This window comes from Mya arenaria, chromosome 12 (genome assembly GCF_026914265.1).
Source record: "Mya arenaria isolate MELC-2E11 chromosome 12, ASM2691426v1".
NCBI classification, from domain to species: domain Eukaryota; kingdom Metazoa; phylum Mollusca; class Bivalvia; order Myida; family Myidae; genus Mya; species Mya arenaria.
This window is the reverse complement of record NC_069133.1, coordinates 7,481,735-7,501,871: the sequence shown is the minus strand read 5'-3', so window position 1 is coordinate 7,501,871 and position 20,137 is coordinate 7,481,735. Positions and strand designations below refer to the sequence as shown.

General features: G+C 36.9%; 1 protein-coding gene across 1 annotated transcript; it reads left to right on the top strand.

Moving 5' to 3' along the window:
• The first annotated feature begins 915 nt into the window (after positions 1-915).
• On the top strand, positions 916-19,037 carry LOC128210373 (uncharacterized). Its single transcript, XM_052914688.1, has 2 exons — positions 916-2,072; positions 14,934-19,037. Exon 2 carries the CDS (start codon positions 15,150-15,152, stop codon positions 17,790-17,792), a length of 2,643 nt encoding a protein of 880 aa, XP_052770648.1. The 5' UTR covers positions 916-2,072; positions 14,934-15,149; the 3' UTR covers positions 17,793-19,037.
• Positions 19,038-20,137: the final 1,100 nt, after the last annotated feature.

The window sequence follows — 20,137 nt, the reverse complement described above, 5'->3', positions numbered from 1 at the left end:
ATATATGAAGACACTTCCTTTGTTAGATAAATACCACAGACCAATTATAGATCAATTTGAACCACGGTTAACCGATGTAAGAAATGACTAAAATTACCTTTCTTCGACCTTATCATGAAAAGAGGAGTAGTGTATGAGAAGGTGAAAGAAGAAATAAGTGAAAGAAGTAGCTGCTATCACCACATAGAATTAAAGAATAGTGTGCGTTATATATATATATGACAGATGCTTAAGAAGAAAGTAACCCACCAATGCAAGAGCGCCTCTGGTGAACAACAACACTACTGATATTTAGAACAACTGTAGTTTGACCCTTGTGCCGTTCAAAAGCGGAATGTGCAATACATAAGTGTCCACTCACCATTTTCATAAATGTTCTTAAACCGTTCCAACTAAATACCAGACTGCAAGAAAAATACCAGAATACTTTAAAACAACTTTATTCTCGACTTCGACATTCCAAAAATACTTCTTTCAGACCAAGGGGCAAATTTCGAGAAGAAAACTACACAAGAAGTATGCAGATTTGCCATCATAAAGAACCATTGGACCAACCCTGACCGCCCGATGGGAAACAGCATCACCGAGAACGCAACTCAGCATGCTTGGAACAATAGAGCCGAAACAGAAAAATGTTTGGAAGAGGATGGTGTCACTGCTCGTGGATGCGTAACCAACATGAAAATACATATATTTTCCCGTTTTAGCTCATGTTCGGGAGGAAACACAAGCTTCCCATTAAATATGTCTTTGATTTCGACACAGGAGAGAAACCAAAAAGTCAGACGGCTTAAAATATTTCAAATAATGCACCCGTTTTCCTTTTAAAAATCAACTGTCTGTCAAAACAGATTGCATCCCTTTTCTTTTAAAAAATCAATTGTCTGTCAGACAAGATTGCCTCCCCTTTTCCTTTTAAAACTCCACTGTCTGTCAGACCAGATTGCCTCCCCTTTTCCTTTTAAAACTCTACTGCTGTCAAACTAGATTGCCTTCCCTTTTCCTTTTAAAACTATATTGTCTCTCAAACCAGATTGCTTCCCTTTTCCTTTTAAAAATCAACTGTCTGTCAGAACAGATTGCATCCCTTTTCCTTTTAAAACTCCACTGTCTGTCAAGACAGATAACGTAAGCAATTATGCACCGCAAAGTTCATTTTTTCTGCATCCTACATAGTTTAAACCTTGCTAGTAAAAATTGTAAGAATACATATTAGGTTTGATGTTAGTGGGCGAGAGATATGTGGTAGAGTGAGATAGAGACGTGTGACAGTGCGAGGAGGTAGACAACAACAACAACAACAAGTGCAAGATTCAGGCGTTTACAGGTTATCTAGTTATTTTTGCGATTTCCATTTAGTTAGAAACATACTAACGGGGTAACTGGATAAGATTCGTGTTACCACTTACTAAGTGAAATTCGCTAATCATTATTAGATAACCAGTTGTATTAATATATTTATATATAAGTGGTAACACGAATCTAATCTAGTTAACCAGTTAGTATGTTGCTTATATAGTGGAATTCGCTAACAATAACTAGTTAACCTGTTAGCGTTGTATAGCTAAAAAGGGTAATAGGTGGCAGTTCTGGGCACTTTCAATCCTGTTTTAGTCTTACGATATTTATCTTACCAAAAAAGTATCGCGAATATTAACTAGATAGCTATATAATTATCGCGAAAATTAAGTGTTTAGCACAAAACAATTCGCAAACGCTATCAGGGTGTTTTACGTCAGTCATATGCCAGCATACCTATACAAGTACAAACTATATTACAAGAAATTAAATGCTTATTTTAAACAAAAACGGAGGGTTGTGATTTTGGCACAACCAATAATCTCCATCATATAGATGCTTGCATTGATCTGGATCGTTACCGTTTAATGCGTTCTGTATTTTCGTCATTTGACGTCATTGACTTTAATCAGAGCTGCTGAATGATTGAGACTATATAACCACAAAATGTGCATTTAATTTCATTGGGATTAGACATATTGTATTAATTATACATAATTCTCCAAATGTTTAATGTTCAATTCAAATCTGTCAAGGATGTTCACAAACACTGGGTAAATAGTGCTTATTGTTATTATTATGTTATGTTTGTATGGGTGAAACGTTTTCTATTTTAACATTACTTTTAGAAACAATGATCTGACTGAGAAATAGAAATACAGTCTTCGAAAATCACATAAGACTTGTCTTCCGTTTTTAAAGAACTATTTGACAAAACAATTAACTACACTATACGAGGAACAGCTGTATCCAGCTGCTGTTTACGGTAATTCCAGGCAATTCAAATAGTGGTACATCGGATTAAGCTATTCAAACACGCTATTTATGATGATACACAATGATTGATATACATCAATTATAAAATACTTTGTGTGAGAATAAAAGCATTTGAACATGTCAGCATAATGTTTTCAGAATCGGTAATTCAGTTTTAAAGTAAATATAATGTAAAAATTGTGAATTTGCATTTCTTTACATTAAAAGATATATAATTGTGGTTAAACCTAAGTCAGTAGTGATAAAACGATATATCTTTCAGCCTCAATTCAAATATTTAAACTTCAACATCAATTCCTTAAATTAACGGCCTTTTGGGCAACCGCAAAACTTTTTCGATGAATGCAGCATCTTCGGATATGTTCGAAATGCAAATCACCGCGTATTCATTGACATTAAGTGTTCTTGTATGTTTTAATCAGCAGGCCACTAACACTTTAATCAACATGTTGAAAAGTGTTTATCTATTATTCGTTTAATGTATTGTTGACATTACCGTTTCAATTTTACGTTAAAAGGCGATTTTCTATTTGGATTTGTTTGTGTCCGAAGCAATAAAATGTGTTAACCGTTCGATTTCTTCTAAATTATCTCCCGGAATTGCTAATCTCTTCTCCTGGCATAGCTTTCCTCTTCTCCAGGCATTGTTCCCCTCTTCTCCTGGCACCTGACAATTCTCTTCTATTCTCCTGTCATTGCTCACCTCCTCTATTGGTATTGCTCAAATCCTATTATTGACATTGCTCTCCACCTTTCTTGGTATTGCTCTAATCCTCTCATGGCATTGATCTCCTCCTTTCATGGTATTGTTCAAATCTTCTTACGGTGTTGCTCTCCTTCTCCCTTGGTATTGTTCAAGCTCTCACATGGCATTGCTCTCCTCCTCGTCCCTGGTATTGTTCAAGACCTTCCCTGGCATTGCCCACCTCCAGTCTTGCTCAAATTCATTCTCTCATGGCCTTCCTCTCCTCCTCCCTTGGTATTGTTCAAATCCTCCAATGGCATTGCTCACCCCCTCTCTTGATATTGTTCAATCTCTCATGGCATTAATCTCCTCCTTTCTTGTAATTGGTCAAATCCTAACATGGGATTGCTCACCTCCTCATCCCTTGTTTTGTTCAAATCCTCTCGTTGCATTGCTCTCCTTCTTTCTCAGCATTGCTTTAATATTCTCTTGGCATTCCTATCCTCCTCTACTGGCAGAGCTATCTTCTTCTGATATTGCTACCCCTTCACCTGACATTGCTCTCCTCTTCTCATAAAATTGCTCTCCTCCTCTCTTGGCTTTGCTCTCATCCTCCTCTAGCATTGCTCTCCTCTCCTGTCATAGCTCTTCATGACATTGATCTCCTCCTCCCATATAATTGCTCTCCTGCCATTCCTCTCCTCTCCTGACATTGTGCTCCTCCTCCCCGACATTGTTCTTCTCTCCTGATATTGATTTCCTCCTCTCCTGCTTTTCTCTCCTCCTCTCCTGACATTGCTCAACTCTCTTGTCAATGTTCTCCTCCTCTCCTGACTTTGCTTTTCTCTCCTCCTCTCCTGACATTGCTCAACTCTCCTGTCAATGCTCTCCTTCTCTCCTGACCTTGCTTTTCTCTCCTCCACTCCTGATATTGCTCTACTCTCCTGTCATTGCTCCCCTCCTCTCCTGACTTTGCTCTCCTCCTCTCCTGACATTGCTATACTCTCCTGTCATTGCTCTCCTCCTCTCCTCACATTGCTCTCCTCCTCTCTTGACATTGTTTTCCTCCTCTTCTGACATTGCTCTCCTCCTCCCCTGACACTGTTCTCCTCTCCTGACATTTCTATCCTCTCCTGATTATTCTCTTCTCCTCTCCTGACATTGCTCTACTCTCCTTTCATTGCTCTCCTTCTCTTCTGACTTTGCTCTCCTCCTCTCTTGACATTGCTCCCCATCTCTCCTGACTTTGCTTTTCTCTCCTCCACTTCTGACATTGCTCTACTCTCCTGTCATTGCTCTGCTCATCTCCTGATATTGCTTTCTACCTATTCTGGCATTGCTCTCATCCTCTCTTGACATTGCATTCCCCTTCTCTTCACATTGCTCTCCTCTTCGAACATTGCTCTCCTTCTCTCCTGACATTGCTCTCCTCTCCTGATATTGCTCTCCTCCTCTCCTGACATTGCTCTCCTCTACTGACATTGCTTTCCTCCTCCCCTGACATTGTTCTCCTCTCCTGACATTGTTCTCCTCTCCTGACATAACTCTCCTCCTCTCCTCACCATGCTCTCCTCCTCTCTATACATTGTTCTCCTCCTTTTCTGACATTGCTCTCCTCCTCCCCTGACATTGTTCTCCTCTCCTGATATTGATTTCCTCCTTTCCTGACTTTGTTTTTCTCTCCTCCTCTCCTGACATTTCTTAACTCTCCTGTCATTGCTCTCCATCTCTCCTGACTTTGCTTTTCTCTCCTCAACTACTGACATTGATCTACTCTCCTGTCATTGCTCTCCTCCTCTCCTGATATTGCTCTCCTCCTCTCCTGAAATTGCTCCCCTTCTCTCTTGACATTGCATTCCTACTCCCCTGACATTGCTCTCCTCTTCTGACATTGCTCTCCTCCTCTATTGACATTACAATCCTACTACACTGACATTGCTCTCCTCTTTTGACATTGCTCTCCTCCTCTCCTGACATTGCTCTCCTCTCCTGATATTGCTCTCCTCCTCTCCTGACATTGCTCTCCTCTTCTGACATTGCTCTCCACCTCCCCTGACATTGTTCTCCTCTTCTGATATTGATTTCCTCCTCTCCTGACATTGCTCTACTCGTTTGACATTGCTCTCCTCCTCTCCGGACATTGCTCTCCTCCTCTCCTGACATTGCTCTTTTCCTCTTTTGACATTGCTATACTCCTATCGTAAAATTGTTCTTCTCTTCTGACAGTTATCTTCTCCTCTCATGACATTCCCCTCCTCTCCGTGCCTTGCTATCCTACTATCGAGCATTGCTCTCCTCTCATTTTTATTGCTCTTCTTCTCTCAGTAATTGTCATCTATCATGATCACTTAAAACATTTTTTATGGCAAATGCTTGCTGTGTTACTAGTAGTTTATTTTAAGTTTTTTTCAATCCTATTACAAACTATTGACATATTGGCACCTTTTTATTTATAATTGAGTGTAAACAAAAAGCCAAATTTGATTTTTTGTTGTTATAATACTATTATTGACGCAACAATGATATACTACATGTACTTTGATGAATTTGTTACAGAAAATTCGTTCAACAATCAGGTACTCATAATTTGTTAAAATTGATTAGATTTTAGATATTTTGAAACGTTTAAGCATTCAGTTTTTTGAGTCTCCAGTACAGACTCAAAAGGTGAATGAATATCGGCTCTCGCTTCAACAAGCTATGGTGACATGTATGTTGATCACAGGTAATTGCGTGTTAACGAAACACCTACTGAACAAAGTACATATGATAAGTGATGTTGCTTTGGGAGTGTCGTTATTGAACACCGTAATTGTTGATCGAGGTTTTTGCTGCAATTAAATAAACGTCCACTTTCGATCATTCAAATGATGTCATATCGACGGAGTAAAATAAAATAAAACGGGGCTATAAACGTTAAAAACCGCAACTATTTCAGCATCACAAATAACATGGACAAAAACGACTATGTTTACAAAACACATAAACACTTGTTAAAGCTTTTATACTCTTTGTTCAGCATTTTGTTTTACATTGTGGATTAAAATACTACCTTAGCACGATGGAGAATCGAGCCGTTGTATTTACGAATATAATGGAGCAGGTACGTTCAAGTTCAAGAAGAAAACTGTGTGTTTAAAAGGATGTTCTTTAATTATTTATACAATTATGCTTAATCGGTATGTTGTGTTGCTGTTAATTATATCATTAGGTCATGGAAGTCGAAAAGGTTTCTTGACTATTCATAGCGATGCCTCAGGTAACATGACACCTGCTCATAGCGATGCCTCGGGTTACAGGACACCTGCTCATAGCGATGCCTCAGCTTACATGACACCTGTTCGTATCGATGCCTCTGGTTACATAACATTTGTTCATAGCGATGCCACAGGTAACATGACACCTGTTCGAATTGATGTCTCAGGTTACATGACACCTGTTAATAGCGATGCCTTATGTTACATAACACCTGTTCATAGCGATGCCTCAGGTTAAATAACACTTGTTCATAGGGTTGCATCATGTTACATGACACCTGTTCATAGAGTTGCATCATGTTAGATGACACTTGTTCATAGGGTTGCATCATGTTACATAACACCTGTTCATAGCGATGCCTCAGGTTACATGACACCTGTTCATAGGGATGCATCATGTTACATGACACCTGTTCATAGGGTTGCCTCATCGTACATAACACCTGTTCATAGCGATGCCTCAGGTTAAATAACACCTGTTCATAGGGATGCATCATGTTACATGACGCTTGTTCATAGCGATGCCTCAGATTACAAAACACCTGTTCTGGGGATGCATCATGATAAATTACACCTGTTCATAGCGATGCCTCGTGTTAAATGACACATGTTAATAGGGATGCCTCATGGTACATGACATCTGTTCATAGCGATGCCTCGTGTTACATAACACCTGTTCATAGGGATCCTCATGGTACATGACATCTGTTCATAGCGATGCCTCATGTTACATAACACCTGTTCATAGCGATGCCTCAGGTTAAATAACACTTGTTCATAGGGTTGCATCATGTTACATGACACCTGTTCATAGAGTTCCATCATGTTAGATGACACTTGTTCATAGGGTTGCATCATGTTACATAACACCTGTTCATAGCGATGCCTCAGGTTACATGACACCTGTTCATAGGGATGCATCATGTTACATGACACCTGTTCATAGGGTTGCCTCATCGTACATAACACCTGTTCATAGCGATGCCTCAGGTTAAATAACACCTGTTCATAGGGATGCATCATGTTACATGACGCTTGTTCATAGCGATGCCTCAGATTACAAAACACCTGTTCTGGGGATGCATCATGATAAATTACACCTGTTCATAGCGATGCCTCGTGTTAAATGACACATGTTAATAGGGATGCCTCATGGTACATGACATCTGTTCATAGCGATGCCTCGTGTTACATAACACCTGTTCATAGGGATCCTCATGGTACATGACATCTGTTCATAGCGATGCCTCATGTTACATAACACCTGTTCATAGGGATCCTCATGGTTCATAACACCTGTTCATAGCGGTGCCCCGTGTTACATAACACCTGTTCGTAGCGATGCCTCAGGTTACATAACACCTGCTCAAGGGATGCATCATGCTACATGGCACCTGTTTTTAGCGATGCCTCGTGTTACATAACACCTGTTCATAGGGATGCCACATGCTACCTGACACCTGTTCATAGGGATGCCTCATGGTACATGACACCTGTTCATAGCGATATCTCATGTTTCATAACACCTGTTCATAGCGACACCATGTGTTACATAACACCTGTTCATAGGGTACCTCATGGTATATGACACCTGTTCATAGTGATGCCTCAGGTTACATAACACCTTTTCATAGCGATGCCTAATGGTACATGACACCTGTTCATAGGGATGCATCATGGTACATAACACCTGTTCATAGGGATGCCTCATCGTACATAACACCTGTTCATATCGATACCTAAGGTTACATAACACCTTTTCATAGCGATGCCTCATGGTACATGGCACCTGTTCATAGGAATGCATAATCGTACATGACACTTGTTCATAGCGATGCCTCAGGTTACATAACACCTGTTCATAGGGATGCCTAATGGTACATGACACCTATTCATAGCGATACCTCATGTTTCATAACACCTGTTCATAGCGATGTCTCAGGTTTATATATAACACCTGTTCATATCGATGCCTCAGGTTACATAATACCCATACAAAGCATATCATCGGGTTACACAACACCTGTTCATAGCAATCCATCAGGTTACAAAACACCTGTTTAAAGCGATACCAGAGTGGTGAAACCGAACACCTTTGTTACATTTAGATTTTTTATAATGAGTTTAATTTCTAACTTTAATGCTTCATAATGAATTGCAAACATTTCGAAAATGTTTAAGATTTTAAAATTTTAAATCAGCCCCATTAAATTGTATATAAGCAGATGGATGTACGCGTAATTCCATCAATCGAATTAGGCGTGTTAAATCTATTAATGTTGTCCGATTAGCGCAGTGGTTTGTGCACTCGTTATTCACTAAGGCGTCCTAAACGGGTTTGATTTTCGGAGTTGGCGCCTGTTTGTTTGTTATGTAGCCACCAAGCGGGGCAAGTGGGTTTTCCCCAGGTACACCACTGTCACCCACAACATAAGAACACGCATTCGCGTAACAACATGCTAACGAAAGTGATTATTATAATTTGTTTCACAATCCTTGTAAATTGATTACATTTAAAATATCGATAAATGCAAACGATAAAACAGCAATCGAAACTCGGAGGACAGCATATGCAGTTAACATTAGAAAAAATATGTTAATAAATCAACAAAATTAATATGATCATTCCGCCTTGAAACGCAAAAAAAATCACTCGAGCTGCTGGGAATGTTTATTTTCTAATTAATTGGTTCATTATCATATATGCAATGATTCTAATTGGAACATACATATAACTTGATGAACATGGCAACAATTGTGCGTCAATAAACATATATAACAGTGTTATGTGAAGCATATACTCAGGGAACGATGTAACAAAGCTGCATATTTAACATTAAAATTATTCCCTTAAAATACATAAGCTATTCCCATCACTGATACGCTTGGATGGCAGTTATTCAAATATTTTTTATTGTTTCTAATGTTTATTGTAAAACATCACTTGTACCACATCAAAAAGAAAAACATATAATTAAGCTTAATCGGTTTTAAAACACGACGTAATTGGTATAAAGTATTAGTTGATAGGTTGATTCACAACAAATATGTATCTCTCTTATATGGTATGAAATTATATGGCAATTGCAGTCTTTCGTTAACTGAGTCACAAGTAATATGATTAGTTTTGCAACAATGCAATCAATCTAACAAAATATGGGTTACACCTTTTGCTTTCAGATCTAAGCGACATGCATGTTTGTCATGGCAACTTAATATTCTCCAGTAAAAAATAAAGTAGTTTGTGTCTAAGAGTGAACTTTAAGTTTGAAAACGGTATAGTTAATACAATGTAGAGAAACTCGGTAAAAAACAACCTACTAGTAATTGTATTGCCAATAATAACATCGAGACTAAAGGGACACTCCGAGTTGATTTTTTTGTTAATAAAGAACTCTGTTCAGAGGCACATGGTTATTGCCCATCATAGATTCAAAACGAGACACATACCGCCATAACCGCATCCAAATATATGTATGAATAAATGTTGAGTTACCGCCTTGTAACCGCAAGCGAACCGCGAGTGTAAAACACAAAACGTGTGAACGTTTTAAAATGCGTTTAGTAGGCGATCAGATGAATTTCTGACAATAATCGTGTTATCAAACATTTATCAGATGAACTGAAACACATTCTTTAAACGGGCGTAACATATTGAATATTTGAAATAACAAGAAAGAAAATACTGAAGCGGATGTATATAAAATGTCATCGTATTTAGCATGATTCTTCAGTTGAATTTATTAAATTACCAAATGAAAAATCTTACTTCCAATTTATGGGGTTCCTATTTTTCATTTTCAAGAGCAAAAATGGGCTTGAAAGACTAAAACACAAAATCCGTGTGTCGTTTTAATGGTCACTATAGAGTAGAACGTGTCTTCTTTAAGGTTCCATAAAAAATGGTCCAAAAAGCATTTCCGTTTATTTACAACGGTGGAGCAAGGTTAGCATTTGCAAAGGGTGCTACAATCTTAAACATTATCCAATCAACAATATTATGTGATTTTGTGGTGATTGATTTTAATTTAAAAACAATATTTGCATTTTTGTAACCAGGAGGTCAATGAAAGACACTTTTTTACCCTATTTCATACAGTATATACATCAAGAAGCAACCAGACAATGTCGATAAGATCTTTTGAAACATAATGATACAAAGACAATTTATAATTGTTGAAAGACATTTTCATTAATTTTTCAAACTGATAATCAATACATCTCTGATAAAGTTTGCCTTCGTGAAACTTGCTCAACTCCATATTACACCGAACATGATGCAAAGGGTGTGATTTTTGGAATATGGTGCTTCACAAATTTATTTAAATAGAATTTAAAACCAGTTCAATTTTGGTCTTCACCACCCACTCCTTTACTGCAAAAGGCCTGCGAAGTTAAATTGATATTAGTGTGTTCCTTACTTACATACTTGCCTTCAATTATACACTGGATACTTCAAGGACAAGTCCTGAATACGTTAAACTGTGTTCTCGATTATAACAGTCAAATTGTAACGCTTCTCAAGTGGGATGTTAAGTGCTTTGCTGATCTCATATGAGCTTGGTTTCATTCTAAAACGTGTTTATTTATCGAAAAAAATATGTACAAATTATAATTTCATGATTTTGAAAAATCGAAAAATCGGCCATTTCACGTCCGCTTTCACTTGAAATGAAGAACAAAAGTTCAAACTACATATAATGCGTATGCAATCAGTATACAAACCCCTTTCAAATGATACCAACATAAGTTTGGTGACGATGCATCACAATTAAGCATTACTGTACTACCAATGGCTATTTGCAATAGAAAGCCTATTTGTTCATCAGATACCTTAAAGAAGAGTATTTCTGCTTTAATTTTCCCTGTATTTTTTATACATACTGCTATCAATTTATTTTTATTTTTTCTTTATCCATAAATGTCGGCAAAATTGTAAAAATGATTACTCGAAACACTGATTTAACGCCCACTTTTCACTTCAACCTCAATCATCCTAGACGATAACAGTAAAATAGATTGATAGACTAGTTTTGATGTATGTGCGCTCTTTGGTTGTTTTTGATTGTTTTTATGTTCGTAGAGTTGATTCCTGTTTGTATCATGATTGTTTCGCCTTTTACTTGAGGTCATGTTGTAAGTACTGTAACACTAGACCATGCATATTTTGGAACTACAATCGAACCCCGTTGGCCCGGACTCGTTTGGCTCGAAATCCGTGTTGGCTCGACCTAGATGTAAACGACGCGATTTCAAACAGTGGCGAACAAAATGCTAGATAGACAGAGTGGCTTATATTCTTACCTATAAAAGTCCTACCGCTGCAGTTTTAAATGCATTTTCGGACTTTTTAAAATACTTTTTTGAAAAATATATGTATGCCTGTAGTGCGTTTATGAAGCTTCGCGAATGGCCAACTCGTAGGCCCAAATGTTTCATTTGATTCGGAGTGTTTTGCTTTGTCTATCACTTAAACATAGCGAGGTGTTCTGACGCATGAATGACTGATTTGAAGATACATTTGTTCACGATCAGAAACCACTGATTGATCAACTTATTAACTACGATAGAATATCAATGCGTGCGGTAATTGTGTGATTTTTATTTTGAGAAATACATGAATCATTTCATATTTTCTCGATAGCTTAAAATCTAATTGAAGAAACAGATTGGTCATATAAATAAAAAATGTTTCTGAAGGCTTCAAAACATATAACAGTACCGGCACTGTATAATAAAATGTGGAAACGCACAAAAGAGTTGTATGGTTTTCAAAAAATCAATGTTCAAAGAGCATTGTAAATTTGATTTAATTTCCTTGAAAATATTTCACAGACACTATAACAAACCTATATTGTAAAAACCACCAATTATAACATATGAACCAGCATCAAACCTACATAATAACAACAACCAATCATAACATAGGAAGATAAACCAGCACCAACCCTACATTGTAAAGACCAGCAAATACTGCATAGAAAGATAAACCAGCACCAACCCTACATTGTAATGACCAGCAAATACAGCATAGCATGATAAACCAGCACCAACCCTACATTGTAAAGACCACCAAATACAGCATAGCAAGATAAACCAGCATCAACCCTACATTGTAATGACCAGCAAATACAGCATAGCAAGATAAACCAGCACCAACCCTACATTGTAAAGACCAGCAAATACAGCATAGCAAGATAAACCAGCACCAACCCTACATTGTAATGACCAGCAAATACAGCATAGCAAGATAAACCAGCATCAACCCTACATTGTAAAGACCAGCAAATACAGCATAGCAAGATAAACCAGCACCAACCCTACATTGTAATGACCAGCAAATACAGCATAGCAAGATAAACCAGCATCAACCCTACATTGTAAAGACCACCAAATACAGCATAGCAAGATAAACCAGCACCAACCCTACATTGTAATGACCACCAAATACAGCATAGCAAGATAAACCAGCACAAACCCTACATTGTAAAGACCACCAAATACAGCATAGCAAGATAAACCAGCACCAACCCTACATTGTAAAGCACACCAAATACAGCATAAAAGGATAAACCAGCACCAACCCTACATTGTAATGACCACCAAATACAGCATAGCATGATAAACCAGCACCAACCCTACATTGTAATGACCACCAAATACAGCATAGCAAGATAAACCAGCATCAACCCTACATTGTAAAGACCACCAAATACAGCATAGCAAGATAAACCAGCATCAACCCTACATTGTAAAGACCACCAAATACAGCATAGCAAGATAAACCAGCATCAACTCTACATTGTAATGACCACCAAATACTGCATAGCAAGATAAACCAGCATCAACCCTACATTGTAATGACCAGCAAATACAGCATAGCAAGATAAACCAGCACCAACCCTATATTGTAATGACCAGCAAATACAGCATAGCAAGATAAAACAGCACCAACCCTACATTGTAATGACCACCAAATACAGCATAGCATGATAAACCAGCACCAACCCTACATTGTAAAGACCAGCAAATACAGCATAGCAAGATAAACCAGCATCAACCCTACATTGTAAAGACCAGCAAATACAGCATAGCAAGATAAACCAGCACCAACCCTACATTGTAAAGACCACCAAATACAGCATAGAAGGATGAACCAGCACCAACCCTACATTGTAATGACCACCAAATACAGCATAGCAAGATAAACCAGCACCAACCCTACATTGTAAAGACCAGCAAATACAGCATAGCAAGATAAACCAGCACCAACCCTACATTGTAAAGACCACCAAATACAGCATAGCAAGATAAACCAGCACCAACCCTACATTGTAAAGACCAGCGAATACTACATAGCAAGACAAAAACAGCACCAACCCTACATTGTAAAGACCACCAAATACAGCATAGCCAGTTAAATCGGCAACAAAACCTACAGTGTTACAACCACCAAATATACATCATCGAAAGATAAACCAGCAACAAACCTACATTTTAACAACCACCAAATACAGCATATGAAATAAACCAGCAACAAACCAACATTTGAACAACCAACAACTAGAGATAAACCGGCAACAACAAATGTTAATAGTTTGTCAAATGCAAGTTTAAATAAGTAATACTCAAACCAAACATAAGAGCAAACATTATAGTTTCATAAAAGTCAATAATTAAATCCACATGAAATATTAACACACTATACAAGCACTTTTTATATCAACCAACTCTTTCAGAATAATTCCCACAAAAGGTGGAAGCATAATCCTGACAAAATAATTTAATTAAATTGATGAATTTAGAACTTTTCTAGAACTGGTAAAATTTGTATAGAAATAGTTTACCCTCGACCCAAGATCAGATAAGTTTTCCTTATGTACCAATATAAAAATGTTCAAGAAAATATCAACAGATCCTGAAGAACGTTCTGTTCAATTCCACAAGAAACTTATTTATTCTAAAACTTCTTTACATCTAGGTCACCGAACAATGGAACTAGAGTATTAAACAATAAAGAACTGAATTTAAATTCATGATGGCACGAGTATCATTAAATGACTGGGAAAGAGTTGAACCAGATGCTAAAAGAGGCGTAATGCTCTAGAAAATACCATAAGGTGCAAGGAGTGAAAAGGAAAAATTGTATCGATCTCTTAATATCCTTAATAGTATCATTTGGCTACAAAGTGTTAGAAATGTGTTTAATTGAAGTAGATTTAGCTTTCAACAGCCAGATATATTAAGTTTGTATGTATTTATTATCATGAAATAAGTTTTTCAAAAAACTAAAGGAAATATTTCATTCGATATTATGAATGAAGAATTGTGACCATGCTGATCTTCATGAGACCATGAAAGCATTAAAGGATGCGCTTGGATTTAAATCAAACAAATACATCCAATAAATCAGACCAATTCATGTTGACTTTAAAAAACTACAAAATAACTTCATTTCTGCTAATAAATCAAACAAACGTGAATTGCAAATAGTCTCATTCATTCAAAGCAGAATTTATTTTATTTTATCCATCAATACCGATCTATTGTAATTTATTTATGTATAAAAGCCTTAATTGCGGAGTCATCTGTCAAATCAAATATATTTACACTTAATGTTTTGTCTTTTCCCCTGAATTTCGCTTCAGATTAATTATTTTGCAACGTGTTTAACAAAACTTTATCATTTCTTTCAGGACAAGACAACAATAACATTAAAAACGATAAACCTTGGAATCATGATGAACTGTTGCTTCGATTTGGGTAAAACACAGTGAAGAAAACACTTCGTGTAATTATAAACAGAAATACAACATTGAACATTTGGATTTTCTCTCTTAATGGGAGGTGCAAAGTGTTTTATAAATAATGAACAATCAGGTGGGTTATTCCCACCATAATTAAGTTGAATAATGAGACGTACTTTTCGAGTGTTTTTGTACTTTTCGATATGGATATTGTTGGCGCTGATATGCATAGTGCTAAATATTATCAACATAGATTGGCGACTAACAGATACAGTGAACGGCATTATAATCATTGTTGTTCTTGGCGTGTTACAAGGATCTGTGCTCGAATTGCCCGTACAGACCATCGCTACACTCATTATTGGAAAAAAACGCAAACAAATCAAGAGAGCTCCGTCCGACCGTCTTACCGTCATCTTAAATTACAATCTTCTGGCTACGGGAAAAGATGACATCTTGGAATGTATGGAGTCAATGTATTTGGCTTTCGTGGGGAACTTAAGTCATAAAGTTTCCGCAGTATTAGTTAGTGCAACGAACGATGAAGAATTAAAGAAGTTCGAGTTACAAATTCGAGATTCCTACAGAGCCATTTTGTACGATGACTTATATAGAGAAGGACTTGCGTTTGTGCAGGGCGAATATGAACTAGTTGACCCAATACATTTGCACAATGTTTGGGCAATGTATGTGGATGTTGACAAAAATGTGTTTGTTAGCGAATATTTAGAGGACATATGTGACAGATATGCGAGGGAGTTCATGGTTGTGCATCGTGTAAGTCGTGTCCTCAGAAAATGTGGCCAGTATCAAGACTTGATGCTGTTATCGGAAGGCGAATTCGAAGCGTATTCCTATTGTGATTGCGATTGGTATGGTCGGTCCGCTCGGGAAGTCGGCGAAGCTCTCTTCCATTCAAGCGAAGACGTGTCTAATATTATTGAAAGAAAGTTCGATTATACGTTAGTATTAGACGCGGATACTGGTGTTTCGCGCGGGAGCGTATTTGAAATGCTCAACATTGCCGCCGCTTACCCTGAGCGAGGAATCATTCAACCATCCATCAAACTACATTGTACCAGCGAAGACACATTCTTCATGCACCTTGAATCCATGCGACAAAGCATTTATGAGCCAATGACAAATGCCATCACGGCCCTTTTCGATCAATCATCATACTTTGGGAAAGCATTGATAAAAAATAAACTATATATCGACAACGTTATCGGCTCGAAGAATGATCTTATTGAAAGGGTTCCTATTGATGTTTTAAGTCATGATACTTTTGAAGCAGTCATCTTGAAGCCTTTGTACGCTGGAAGCGTGTACCTACTAGAAGCTCCCAGTCATAACTATGTCACGTGGAATATACGAGAGCGGCGATGGTATAGAGGAGAAATTCTTCTCGCCATGTACTTTTGGAAACACGCTTTTGGGACACCGATGCGGTGGATACAACATAAGCTGCAGAATTCAAAATTTAACAAAACAAAAGTTAGAACTGAATCAAAGCTGGATTTTGTTACCTCATACATCGCCCATTCAGCATTACGACAAATGTTAATGAAACCAGCGTTGCTTCTATACATCCTTTTGCACATCGCTGTACATCTCCGCTACAGATACGTATCAATCATTGTTGTCATGTTCACTGTTTTAGTTTTCCCAAAGATTGTCACATGTAATCGTGAGAATTACAAATATGTTGTCGTAGAAACTATAACATCCATATTTCAATTTACCCCTGAAGCCCTCGTTGGATGTGTCCGCATTTGGAGAGCTCTGTATGCCAACATTTCCCTCAATGCAAAATGGGTACCACAGCGTGCAGTGGAAATAGAGTTTATGACTTCCAATCCATTTTTATCGAGTTTTAAACATTTGTGGGGATATTCCTTGTTTTCGCTTGTGGTAGGCATAATAGTTATATTATTTCTAGATCGTGCAATGTTGGTTCTAATAATGCTAACTACCACGTTTCTTTTACCTCTCTTTACTGGTTTTACATCGTTGATTCCTGGATTTAAATGTTGTAAACCTAAGAAAAGACGGCTGTTACCCCAAAGTGCACAAGGTAGTTTAGTATCTGAAATTTCAGGGACACACATTGTGTCCGATGGTGATTTATATAAAAGTCTGGGGACGACCTCCGAAGAAGCTTACACAAACCTTACAACGACGTCTCAACAACATTCGATCTCTGCACCGAGCTCTTCTGAGCTCATAATGCGTCTCGGCGAAGATAAAAATATAACACTTGCTCCCTCTTGGTCAAGAGATGTGGAAGAAATCATTTCAAATTCCGAACGCTATGGTCAGATGTTGCCTGATCTTCCAGCACTGAAACAAAAGAGCAGACCAATGCTCAGCAAAAGAACATACGATGAAAGAAGTGGAGTTGAAAGATATGTTTCAATTATAAATGTAACCTCTTCTTCGGCTAGTGATAAAACTGAGATGGAAAGTACAGCGCATAGTAGTTCACACGACTATGATGTATTGAATTCGCCACCAGGATCATACTCTACCATTTCTCCAAAAAGCAAACGTTCTTCCTTGTTCTCTGAAAGTTCCGGAAGGAACACAAATGATGACGCATGTCTTCCAAGAAAAGAAGTGGTAGAATACATAAATAACATCACATACATTACTATAGGTGATTTGGGAGAAAGGAGACAATTAAATGGCCAGACGAACTTTAACGACACAGATACGGATGATAAAAACGGCTCAAAAAGCTCTTTAAGTGGAAGCTCAGTAGAAAAGCTTTATCGAAATATTGGTGTGCTTAAACAATTTACTTCGTAGCATTCAATTGATGAAAAGTTTCGAGTTTCCTTTTACTCTGTCAAATTTCCTAAGGCCTTAGAGAATAAATGAGAGTGATTTGTCAGAGCCAATGATAATGACTAAAACAATAAAAGCATACTTTTAAACATGACATTCAACGGCGAATGTCAGTAAATGCAGAAAAGCTGGTGTGTGCATGAGCCAAACAGTGATGTAAGATTGCTGACAAAAAATCAAAACGCAGTTTTCATAATTATGTTCAAAAATTAATTCTTAATGTATTTCTCTTAAAGCGTTAGTAACTCTTTTAGCCATAAAACATTAATTTTCGAAAATATATATGAAAAACTGCGATCTGATCCTTATTCAGCAGTGCTATATCACGCAAAAATTTGCTCATTCAAAGACAAACAATTAAAAAGTTGTCGAAACGGTTTATCAGTGAGGGTGTAGTTTTAATATCAATCGTCAAACAAAGCAGCTATTTATTGTGTCACTTCTTATACGTTATCATGTCCAAGAAATGTTTACAGAGCTTTTAACTATAATCTACTAATATCTGTACATTATCTTCTGGGTTTTTTTTCCTTTAGAATTCAATAAAAAACATTTACCCATGCAACGGTGCGTGGTCTAATAAATATAATTTGTTTTCTTATTTGTGATGCCGTGTGCGAAAATAGGTCCTGTGGGGGCATTCATACAATATATACATTATCCATGATTATTCACATATTGTTATACATGAAGACTTTCCATATTTCTTAAGCTATTCTTGAATTGTTACTGATATTGGCTACCTTGTAATGATGGTCACATGCATGAAAACTGTATATATTTGTTTGACGAGATGCTTTATTGCATAAGTCGAAATAAACTTCTGTTCCGTTTTACAATTTAAACAAGCGACTGGGTAATAAAATAAAACTTTTAACAAGTATGAAATTTGAATTGGTGATAATTCTGGAGAAATTATTAAAACAGCACTGATTGTTTGCTAATTAGATACATTAATTTGCAAAACTAAACTTATGCAGGTCTACTTTTCGCAGACGACGTAACCAATTAAGACACAACGTATAAACAACAAAGAGTGATGACAAAATAATTGCCACTGAATTCCGTTTTTGCCCAATTGTCATTATAAATTGTTAAAATATATTCATAATACTCCATAATTGTACTTTTTTTTTACAATATATTATATTTAATACTCATTTTGTAGATAAGGTAGACTTTGATACGTTATGAATAAAATTAAGTAAAGTGTGTTTTTGTTGCGTCAAAATAACGTATATTAAACCTAATAAGCGATTTTTTGGAGTGTCTAAAAAGATCGCCGATTTAAGCATTTAACTTTAAAATACAAAAAACAAATATGTTGAGCCCAAAAACCATTAATTATTCTTACATAAAATCAACAGATTACTAAGGAACGAAAGTTTGTAAAAATTATTTCTTTAAAAAAAATGTGTTTATAAAGATCATTATCATTCATCAGAGGTTTGATAATGATAAATCTATGTAGTACGCATAGCTTCATCACTCTGGCGTACGAGAATTAAAAAGATGGGAAAACTTTGGATTTCTTATACTATAGTCATTTTTTCAATACGCAAACTATTTAGCATGTTCTTTCTGTGTGTGAGTCTGTTAAAACCAAATATGTTCTGTTTATTTTACTGGAAACGTCAGTAATAAAAGAGAATATTGCCTACGTAATGTAGAGTGAATCCCAACTAAGTGATAGTTAGATGACATGAATTAAAATCGTAATGTTTAAGAATGGGCGGAGTGAGCGTAGCGAAAACCCCTTCTTAAAAATTAAGGTTTTAATTCAGGTCTTCTTACTGACTTAGAATACAGTCTCATTGGCTGACACATTATCAACGAAAAATCTGACACAGGGATTTGGAATTGGAGTGGCAGTGGGCGGAATTTTAAACACCTACGAAAGTTGACAATCTTAATGATTAAGTCTAGTACCTAATGATTACCTATCTGCAATTGCATTGCCTATAAATGTAGGTTGTATTCTAAGCACCCTTCTATATCTGTTATAGGTTGTACTACCATTTGACATTAAAGAAGTTTTTTGGGAAACCATATATATGTATGCAAAATATACAGACATTCGTGAGAACCCCGGTCTAACATATTTTTTTTTGTCAATCATCTCTTTTGTTTGATACAAACCTCCAAACTTATTTCCTGATATTCCCCGATTCAATAAACAGTTGTATGGCACTTACGGTTAATACTGACGTCAATGACTCGTATTCGGGGCCTTATTGAGTTATAAAGCACTTACGATTAATACTGGCATGAGAATGTGTGATAACTCGTACTCGGGGCCTAACCTC